The sequence below is a fragment of the Gouania willdenowi genome, chromosome 5 (genome assembly GCF_900634775.1).
Source record: "Gouania willdenowi chromosome 5, fGouWil2.1, whole genome shotgun sequence".
NCBI lineage: Eukaryota > Metazoa > Chordata > Actinopteri > Blenniiformes > Gobiesocidae > Gouania > Gouania willdenowi.
In genome coordinates this window covers 12,496,361-12,507,572 of record NC_041048.1, presented here as the reverse complement: position 1 = coordinate 12,507,572, position 11,212 = coordinate 12,496,361, and the positions used below count along the sequence as shown (strand labels likewise).

Below are 11,212 nucleotides of genomic sequence, written 5' to 3'. Positions count from 1 at the left end.
CTGCATGATGCAGCTCCATAGTGTCACAAAGTACCTCAGTGTACCCAAAAAAACATGTTATTTACAACAGTCGAGGGAATCCATGGACGGTAATTGATGTATTTTGATCCTGACTGAGTCATGCAGTTCTGTTTGTGGATTAGAGCCATCGTGCACTGTGCAAATCACTTTTTTTTTTATTTTTATTAAATGTACCTCATAAATCTACAGCAATCAGCCATAACATAAAGACCACCTGTATCGTTTTGTATAGCTCCTTTCTTCTTTTGGAGACCCATACGCAACAAATTAAGGCCCATGTGTCAAACTCAAGGCCCGGGAGCCAAATCTGGCCCTTTAGAGCATCAATGCGGCCCAACTAATTCAGTTGTAGATATCTCAGCGTCTCCAAATACAAAAATTCTATTAAAATCCACAATATTTGCAGAGGTCAGTTTTCCGGTTCTCATATCACATGACGGCAGTCATTTTTTAATCTGAAATTGTTGAAATAACTCTCGTTTTTTTTCAAAATATGGCAAATTTTCCTCAAATTATTCCATGAAATCTCCCTAAATTCCCAAAATTAGGAACATTTATGTGAAGATCATGCAGGGATTGATATACTCACATTCCATACTTAATCATTTGCACATTATTTATGTGTGTAAGTGCAAACCAGAGCACATTAATGTTGAATTTGCTCTTTTTCCCACCTAAAATCTGTGGCCCACCTAAACTCAAACTGGTCGATATTTGGCACCTGGACAAAAATGAGTTTGACACACCTGCATTAAGGTATTACTATCTTTGTTCCAGAACCAAAATTCACTTTATTTAAAGCAACAGTAACATTTTTGTTACACAAGCTTAAGTTTTGGAGTCAAGCCACCATAGTTTAGCCCTTGACAAATAATTTTGAATACATTTCTAATCAAGTTCCAAAGTCTCAGTATATCCCACACAATCTATCTAACAGCTTGGTAAAGTGTTCATGATGTTATAGCTGATTGGTGTATAGACAAAATAAACCATTTTAAGCTTTTTAGTTGTGATCTGGATGAGTGTTGGATCATGTAAATGTTGAGTGACGGCGTTGTGGTTGATATTGTGAGGCACATTGATTTGCTATACGCAGGATGTTACTTTATAAGGTTGAGCTTTGCTCCTTTGATGTATCTTCGGAAATGTTCAGGCACTTTTTTGTCTTGTTTAATTATAAACACAACTACAAAACACACACACACACACACACACACACACACACACACACACACACACACACACACACACACACACACACACACAGCTGCTTTAGAAACTCCTACAGTAAACATGTTGAGTGCAAACTCTCTGTCTGGATAGTACACATGTAATACAAACACCAAAGTCCTGAGACGCTCTGTATGGGGAATATTGTTATGTGTAGATACTGTAGATCTGAGAATGTTTAGGAATACTGATTATTTGACATGCCTCTGCTACATGCAGTGCTTTTTCTCACAATAAAGAACTTCTACAGATGAATGAATTAATAAAGTAGCATTCAGAAAGTATTTCTCAGGCACTCAGCATATCGTAGTCATGTCGTTCATTATGACCATTCTTTCTACAGTTGTTTTCTCTGAGTCTATAGAGCCACTGGGAAGATGCAGGCCAGCTATCCAACATGTCATTGTCATTTACAGAGGATTTTGTATATATACTGTATACATATAACCTATTTACACGTGTCCGTCTAAAGGAATCTATGATTCCGAGCCCTTTGATAACGAGAATGCTGGTTTAAAGAAAAAAAAAAAATCAGCTTAATTGTTTTGTTTTTTATCAGGTAAAAAGCTCTGCATCTCACGGTAAGGCACAAAACACCACAAGTACAGAGGTGAGAAGCAAACAGTACAGATACTAAATGTGACTAGGCACCTTTGAGAGGTTTACAAATGGAGGCCTGGGATGGTACCTTAAGATTGTACAAAATGTGTAGAATTTGTCATTCTTCGTATTGCTGGACGTTAAGCCACAACTCGGTTTAGCTATGGATAAAACCATATCCATATGCAATTATTCTATTTTAAACTGGTACCATTCACCCTTTTTTCAGTTCCAACTTATAAAATATTCCTTGTAATGTATAAAAAAATCAATGTAAAAGGCTTTTAACGTCTTTACTCCACAAAAGGTAATACTGAAATGCAGTCGAGGCCTTTGTCTGATTGTTCGTCTAAATTTATGCTTTGCTGACAAAAATTGATCTTCTAAGACAGTGTGTTAAGGTACTTATTCTCTCCAGCTAGTGAGGTAAGCATAGATGTCATGTCACCCACAGCCATGTTGGACAGGCCAGAGCCTGCAGCGAGGGTGATAGAAGTCTGTGGGGTGGTAATAAGGCGGGATGAGACCTGGGATGAAGACCCCGGCTGAGCTTGGTGAGGAGTGTTGACGCCACTGAACGAGGAAGAATCAGAATCATCGATAATGGATGTGAAGTCTATGCGAGCGTTGTCCAGGTCCAGGTTCTCTAAGGCATTTGAAATGGGACCAGATTCAGGGTAGGATGCAGACTTTGTGCCACCTGCTGGGTCCAGGCCGGACCCCATGCTGTGCTGTTGATTAAGACAAGGCACATTCTGAGGGTCCATGTCTTTCTGCATTTCCATGTTTGCCTGACCTGAGTAGTACATGTTGTTGTTGCTGGAAGGAGAGAACATTTCCCCCTGGGGGTGCTGTGGATGCTGCACAGGAGGAAGCCGAACTCCTCGTCTGGGACTAGAAGTGGAGTGTACAGGGCTCAGATGGGGTGGGCTGCCCAGGAAAGCCCCCCCAGCCTGGGAAAAGCTGTTTTGCCGACTGATAGGTTTCCTTCCTTGGGGAGGCCTGGGAAGCACCATCTCCTGGTTGTAACATGACCCTTGAAGACCAGCCAGCTGCTGTTCCTTTGGAGTGACTGAAGCAGGCATTCGGCCATGGGCCTGTGGGCTCATCACCAGGTTCTGGTTGGGATAGGACGGGTAGGTCTGATTGGTGAAAATGTTCTGATTGGGATGCTGAGGACTGTGTTGCATCATTGCTGTTTGGCTTCCCAGATCCAGATTGTCAGTGAGAGCAGGCTTTATTCCACTCTGCTGCTGCTGCTCTTGCTGCTGCTCCCACATGAGGGCTTGCTGCGACTGCACGTAGTTCCTCACCATCATCTCCTTCACCTGCATCATTGGGGTTTCTGCCCTCTGCCCATCAGCAAGCGCAGAGCCAGCACAACCCAGGCTCAGTGACCCTCCACTGGGAAAAGAGTTTTGGTTTGGTCCCTGGAAATCACAGCTCGGGTTGTTGGAGTTCCTCATCATTACCTGGCCAGTCTGCAACGGGCAACTCTGGGTCTGCTGCATGAGCATCTGCTGCTGATGCAGCTTGGCATTTTGACAAGCGTCTCCACCTCCCGTCCCAGGGTGGAACTGCTGTTCAGGCTTGATAATTAGCTTGTGCGTCCCATCGGTGCTATTATAGAGGCCCATTGGATTAGAAAAGTGAGCTGGTGTTGGTTGAGGCTGAACACTGGGATCAGGATACTGGACTGGTTGCTGGTTTGGAAGAACATGGCTGGCATTTTGGAGTTGGTTGTGGTTGTCACTCCAAGGGCCTCTAGCATCTCCACTCTGGCTGGGATAATGTGGACCTGAAGGACTGAGCTGACAGGTGCTCATGCTGTACTCAGCTTGTTGGAGAAGTGTATTTGACATGCTCTCTGGCTGAATAGGCCTCGTCTGGGTCATAGGGTTCCCATTAGGCCTGGAGGAGACTTCCCCTCCCTGGGTCTGGTAGTGCCGCTGCATGTACCCACGCTGTGGACAGGTAAGAGAGTCATTGGTTGGGGAAAGCTGGTTAGAAATAGTACCACCACCACCAGTACCGCCAACGGTCTGATTCTGTTGTGGGTATCCCATGAAGTTTCTATTTGCAGGACCGACATGGGGGTCCATGGCCATAGCCTCCATCATTACATTCTCGGTGATGCTGGGTGGGCGTGGGGAGTACATGTGGCGGGCAAGGTTGATATCAGAGCCTCTGTGCTGCAGTGCATTCCTACGACCCATTGAGGCAACATTGTTAAGACTATTGTAGCGCTTGGGAAGGGCTTGGGGGTCTGCTGCTGATCGTACAGGGTCACTGGCACGCCGGGTGTTGTTGCCCGGAGCCTGGTGTGGATAGATAACACCAGTACCGTAATCTGTGTTAGAGCTGTGCCTCCGAGGACCTCCGTGCTGGAGAAAAGGTGGCAGGGGCTGACCCTGGTATTCACTCAAAACACCCACTCTCCTTCCTGGAGTGCCAGGCTGCTCCATATTGGGTAAAGGAGTGGGTGGGGGCCCACCAGTGGCTGCAGCATATTTGGCCTTCAGGCTGTACTGCTGAGCTGGTGTTAAATTAGGAAGTCCAGGCAACCCTCCTCCTCCACCAGGACATGGAGCTGCTCTGCGACTGATTTCAGGGGACAGAGGGTCTCCCCCAGCCTGATCAGGACCAACATGATGAGACCCTCCCATTGCTGTTCCTCCCATCTGTGAGACGTCACTGGAGCGACGGCTCGAAAGGTACGGAGACACCATGGAGGAGCGACGGCTGACAGTGTAGGCGGAGCTTAAGCTACTCGTGCCGCTTCCCCTCCTGTCGTTAATGGAGCAGGCGAGTGTTCCTCCTCCTCCTCCTACGTCATGGTTGGACAGCTCCATGATGCGGCGGTTTGAGAGAAGTGGGGAAGGTGCGCACATTCCCATAGAATCTCCTACACCTGAGAAATCCAGGACAAAGAAAACAGACGTTTACACACAAGTTGATTTTTAATTGTTTAAATATTTTCTATATAATGTGAATGCTATATGTTAATGCTGCACGATTTTAGCTCAAACAAAATCCAGATTTTTTTATTTTGAAAACTCGATTTTTGATATCCATTTTTTCTCCCCTTAAAAAAAGACCCTGGATTAAATTATTTCAAGTATTTTCTTTAAAGGGGAGGTATTATGAAAAAAATCACTTTATAATGGTTTTGCTACAGTCATATACATCTCCTTAGACTCATTCAGAGGGCCAAAGTTGAAAAAGTTATGTTTCCTCCCTTCTTTGTTATTCCACATTTTGTAAAAAGTCAGCTCCAAAACGGGCGAGTTGAATTTTCCCGTGATGTCACTCACCGGGAACTCTTCTTCGTTTCGCCTTTGACATCTGCTGGTTTTGTGACACAATGCGACGCAGCAATTGGACTAAACAGTGGACTATCACCTTGAATGGACTATTTCTGTAATCACTACAGGAGATGATGACAAGAAAGCGACTTAACAGCTTCTGTAAGTGCTTGAAGAGTTGGAACTCCTCTGCTTTTCTGCTGCTGCTCTGGTTCTGCAGACAGCTACTGCTGGCGTGCGGCACACACACTTCATGAAACAGTGTTTATCTGACTCACAATCACAATAGCCGTTTAAAAAGCCATGTGTTTTACTGTAATGTACAGTTTTTTGGCTGATTGTGATTGTGAGTCCAACAAACGCTGCTTCAGGGTGTGTGTTTATCACATCAGCAGCGGAGTCTGTCAGCTGTTTCAAACACTCACCAGAGCTGCTTTCTTGTCATCCTCACCAAATCTGAGCACAGGAATAGACTATTTAAGGTGATAATCATTTATTTTGTCCATCCGCTGCGTCGCATTGGGTCACAAACATGTCAGATTTTAAATGCAGAGAACAAATTTTGTGTATGTAGCTTTACATATATGACAATAAAGTAAAATCTATATTAAACCACAATGTTTGTTATACTTATGAGGCAGTTTGAGGGGTAGGAGCCTACATTCTTATAGGGTAGGAGGAGCCAGGATTGTCAGGAGGAGGAGTTTCCACCTTATGACATATTATTGGGGGAATAATTGAACTCGCCCGTTTGGAGCTGACTTTTTACAAAATGTGGAATAGCAAGCGAGGGAGGAAACATAACATTTTCAACTTTGGCCCTTTGAATGAGGCTAAAGGAATGTATATTACTGTAGCAAAACCATTATAAAGTGATTTTTTCATAATACTGCCCCTTTAAAGAACCTTGCACAAAATTCACATTTAAAAAGAAGATGTTGTAGCGGGGGTCTAACACTTTAAATATGTTTGAAACCTATTTTTTCAACAGTTTGTAAAGGGACGTTGTCCTTAGCAACATGGAATGCCACCACATCTGTAATCCTTTTCCACGTTGCTTGGGTAGAGGTAATTACTAAGGTGGCCTGGAGGAGCACAGCCCAAAGATGGCCTGGGGAGAGAGACTCATGGCGTGATTACCCTTGTAAATGGAAAAATACATTTTCCAATTTTGACTTTTTAAAAATCACCCTCAATAAATAATCCAATTTTGATTTTATATTGATTAATCATGCAGCCTTACTATATGTGTTTGTTTGTTTGTTTGTTTGCTTCAGTGTCGGGTTCACCTACCAGGCAGGGAGGGAAGCTTGTTACTAGGACAGCGGCCAGGAGGGGTCGGCCTGTGGATTTGTTTCAACTTGTCAATCTTGAGGTTCTCAAGCCTCTTCAGAGCCTGTGCTGACATGGCCATAGTTCCTGGTTCCCCACCACTTCCACCCGGAACTCCATCCTCCAACGCAGTGAGATCCTCCAGACTGCCGGCAGCATTTAGGTTCATTTCCACACCGCTGTCATTATTGTTAGCGCTCCCCAGTGGCGAGCGTTCACTACTGCAGGACGACTGACCACCGGGGCTGGGCTGGGCTTTCTAGAAGCAGACATAAAAATATAAATAAGTACATTTCAGTGTTTCTTAATCTGTTATCTTTAGGAGGTTGGCTCACCAGAACAGTTTCAGGTGCCAACAGTTTGCAGTCCTCTCTGCGAGCCTCGTCCTTTTCCAGCAGCAGTTCAGAATTCGGGCCTCCGGGGGTCATGGCTGAGCCGGGGCCTCGAGGGCCCATGTCTCCGCGGTGCTTCTTGGTGATGTGGGCTTCAGGGCCGTGCACAGTCTTCACATGTTTCCGCAGAGAACTTGGATCTGTGTATCGTTTTGTGCAGCCAGGGATCTTACATACATAAGGTTTCTGTAACGGAGCACAAATCATGTTATTTTCTAAAAATCTTATTTGTGTTAAACGGACTTAATTGTATTATTGCATTTCTATTTTTAATGTCTACCCAGTGTTTACTGATACTTTAAAATTACATCTTAAATAATAACAAAAAGTAGCCTTTATCATCGTAGTCAAGGTTCACGCTGATCACATCTTTAGAACTGAAAAGGGTAGACTACAATACCTCATTGGAATGAGTTCTGTTTTGGTGTTTGGCACGGTCCGAAGCATTGGAAAAGGCTTTATTACAACCTTCATGTTCGCACACATAAGGCTTCTCCCCAGTGTGAGAACGTAAGTGGGTCTTCAGATTCTCCAGGCGAGAGTAGGCCTTATTACAACCCTCAAACTGAAACAGACACGTGCATCAGGGGCTTCGCAACGACAGGTTCTTACAAAACAACAACAAGCAAGCAAACAATATGTTGGAATACTTAAAATCATGTTATTTGAGCTGAACTACATTAGATATAACAGATTGGACAGTTTTGACCTTAAAGGACAATAGTGAATAATGTGACACATTTCTGCTCACAGAGGTACAGTATGAATAAAAATGAAAGGTTTAACTCACGGTGCACTTGTGAGGCTTTTCCCCCGTGTGTCGACGCATGTGAACCACCAGCATGTACTGGGCTTTGAAAGGCCTCTGTTCACGGGAGCACTCCTGCCAGTGACACACAAACTCCTTCTTCTCTCCGTGGATGTGCTCATTGTTGATGTGCTGTGAACACACAGATTGGAGTCCGTCAAAAGTCATCATCATCACTAAGATGACTCAGCATTAGTGAAATTTATTCATTTATTTTTTTTTAATTAAAGTTAGGTCTGTCGTAAATCACATATCATCCACTTTCCTTCAGCTAAAATTTCATTGCTCAGATATGCAACAGTTCTTCCTACTCCATCCATTAGATGGCGTTATAATACAGCTATTAAGGGAGAAGTGCTGAACACATTCTTATCAGCATTTACAGCAAGAAAAGTTTTCTTTTAATGGAAGCAACTTAAACTTAAAATTCACTTTCAGTGGTAATCAAACAATGAGCCCAAAAGCGCTGAATTTTTGTCATTGTTAAGGTTGTTTTTGAAATATTAGACAAAGACCAAATTCATCCAGGCCAGTTTCAGGTCAAATATTATACTTAGGAATAGTTCAGGGATCTTTGAAGCATTAGATATTAATATTGGAAGAAAAACAATATTTTGCTTAAATGTGTTTATTTACTTACATTCATGTTTTTGTTTATTCATTTTTGTTTTTTTTGTTACAGATAGTCTTTGCTTTTAATACAGCATAACAATGTCCATGCATAAACTGTTTGTGTTTTTGCTGCATTTATTTTATTTTCAAATGGATAATAGCTAAAATATATAATGTGATAAATCCTAATTATTTTAATTTTTTTTTTTTGGGGGTGGGGGGGTAATTAATTAATAAATTAATTGTAATAATCACAGTTGGTCAATGGCTACTGAATTTATTAATTAATTGAATAATAGCGATTAATCTGATAAAAAAAAAATAGTGCCTTATACGAGTATGCTATAATAATAATAATAATAATAATAATTTAGTATATTACATGAACGAGCTGGTCCTGTGTGTCAAATTCCTTGCTGCAGCTCTCCCAGTGACAGTTGGTCTCATAGATAGCCTCTGGTTCTGGTTTGCCGTCATCTTTGTCTAAATCATCCCTTCCATCCAGTAAACCCATTAGAGGATCCTGTCGATAGAAGAAAAGTCAAGCTTGTGTCATGCATTTACACAGACATTTTACAAACTAAAGAACACACCACAAAAACACTAAAATAAATAACAAGGACAAAAATCATCCTATTGTTTTGTTTTTTTCTCCAGTCAACAATTTGTATATTAAACCTGTTGTGTTTACTGTAAAGGTTTAGCTTCTATGATTCATCATTCCTATATTTATGTACTGTATATATTAATTCATTATTGAAGTTGCTCCACAACAACAGCAACAAGTGGTCGGTGCAATGTGTAGGATGACCTGAATGGTGATGTCATTTCTCATTAATAACCCTTTTGCTGCATTTAGAAGCTGCTGTGAGGACAAGTTCAGTACCTGAGTGCCAGTGGAGGAGGGACTGGCCACGTCCCCTTCTGACCTTTCCTCCAAACTCTTCACATTCATGCCGTCGAGTACGCTTCCCAGGCCTGGCTCGGTCTTCAGCTGTGAAACAAACATATGCACAGAATGTCCTCGTTTTATTTACACTTGTTGAATATCTTCCTGATGGTCTCACTTTTACAGAGAGGAGACGTACATGTCCGTGCTTGGGCAGAACATGGAGTCGAGGATTGTGGGGGGGTAAACGGGAAGCCTGGCAGGGGCCTGGTGTGTGTCCCCCCAGTGGAGTCCTTCCACCTCCTCCGTACATGGAGCCCTGTTGTCTGGACTGGCAGTTTATGTTGCTGGAATAACCAAGTGATGGACTGTAAGGGTCAGGGAAGAAATAATAAGGCAACTGTTGGAAAATCCACAATGTTTATAACGGTAATAAAGAGAATGAAAGATGAATGTTAGAATGTAGTTTCCATGAGGACTCATACTGTTAGAGTAGAGTAACTTTATTGGTTCCACACTGGGGAAATTTACTTATTTTGTATTACAACTCAGATAAAGTGCCAAAAGACAGCAAAACACAGGATACCCAAAAAAAGTGGAAGAGATAAAATATGACAATACAATAATAGAGGCTATATATAAATATAAATCGAAAAAATAATATAAAAAGTATAGAGAATATTGATATATGTTCTTATCCAATAAGAATATAAGAACGAAGATATATAGAGTGCATATTTACGGACGGTGCAAGGAAAGATGCTATATTACTATATGTTATATTTTTATACTAAGTAAAATTAACCTGTTGAAGAGTTTTCTGTAAAGATGTGTTTGAAGAGTAAAAGTAAGTTATGTGCAGCCAATTATTTGACATTCTTAGAAGTTTATTTGCATATTCTGCATATACAGATAAATAATTATTCCAGAGGCAAGCATGCCTTTTAAATTGTACGTGTTCTCTGTGTGTTTATTTGTCAAACTGAGAAAGGCCTGACCTCATGGCGCTCACAGAGAGATGGCCGTATGAGCTTGCTCCGTTAGGATTGCAGCGAGAGTTGACAAAGGCCACCAGGGAATTAGGAGAGGTGCGGATGACCGTCTGAAGGTCCACACTGGCGTCAGACAGAGGCGAGATGGACAGAGCTCGCTTTTTGCTCAGCTTCAGCATGGATCGAGGTGTAGAGAATCGAGAGCCTGTACAGGAGCGAGATGGATGAAAGCAGGAAGGCTGAACTTTGAATTCTTTCAAGCGTAACTAAACCCAAACATTTTGGCTGACGTGCATCTAGGCTGGAAATCAAATTTGAAAAATGCTTTGATTTTGGCCGTTGCTTCTGAAGTAGTTAAGACACGCCCAGTCAGGCTGAACAGTGCGGGTTTGTGACAAAAACTGCCTCTAAAGCCTCATCGGCTTCCATCACAGCCCATAGCAACATTAGATTGTAAAAGCTTTTAACAAGCCCGATTGAAATACAATACAAGAGATGGACAAGAATTAATCAACAATACTTTGTTCCCAAATACATTTGTCATTCAGCAGAAAAAGGTGGTTTTAGGGTTTAGTTAAATTTTAAGTTGCAAACACAGGGATTGTAAGTGATTCCTTACCATCTCCTGACCCAATAGGATCAGTGCCGGCCTGAGATTGACAGAAGTTGTGATGTGATGAAATCATGTTGTTTTGATTAAAGTAGGAGTTGCTGTTATCACCTGCAAAACGTGAGAGAATGCTTTAAAAAAAAAAAAAAAAAAGGATTTTGGTCTATTTCAGACCTAACAATAGGGGTGTCGAACTCATTTTAGTTCAGGGACCAAATACGGACCGGTTGGATCTCAAGTGGGCCACAGAATTTTGGCAGAGAAAACAAGTCATTTCAACCTTAATGTGCCCCAGTTTGCACTTCCATGTAGAAATGATATGTAAACCGTTTAAGGCACCGACAATAAATTACACTCCCTGCAAGATCTTCACATTAAATTTCCTTGATTATTTGACCAATTTTTTATTTAATTTGGGGAA

The 11,212-nt window shown here is 42.0% G+C and overlaps 1 protein-coding gene across 3 annotated transcripts in view; it reads right to left on the bottom strand.

The window, feature by feature from the left end:
• Nucleotides 1–435: 435 nt before the first annotated feature.
• Nucleotides 436–11,212, bottom strand: part of gli1 (GLI family zinc finger 1) — a 58,192-nt gene continuing 47,415 nt past the window's right edge. For 2 of the 3 annotated variants that reach the window (XM_028447551.1, XM_028447553.1), the window contains 10 exons: nt 10,801–10,902; nt 10,188–10,386; nt 9,389–9,557; nt 9,187–9,294; nt 8,683–8,823; nt 7,671–7,820; nt 7,281–7,445; nt 6,824–7,066; nt 6,450–6,747; nt 436–4,762 (listed from right to left, as the gene is read on the bottom strand). In XM_028447551.1, coding sequence (XP_028303352.1) covers nt 2,235–4,762; nt 6,450–6,747; nt 6,824–7,066; nt 7,281–7,445; nt 7,671–7,820; nt 8,683–8,823; nt 9,187–9,294; nt 9,389–9,557; nt 10,188–10,386; nt 10,801–10,902 — 4,103 coding nt within the window. In that variant the 3' untranslated portion in view covers nt 436–2,234. The remainder of the gene's footprint in view (nt 4,763–6,449; nt 6,748–6,823; nt 7,067–7,280; nt 7,446–7,670; nt 7,821–8,682; nt 8,824–9,186; nt 9,295–9,388; nt 9,558–10,187; nt 10,387–10,800; nt 10,903–11,212) is intronic. The other variant, XM_028447552.1, reaches the window with a different exon arrangement.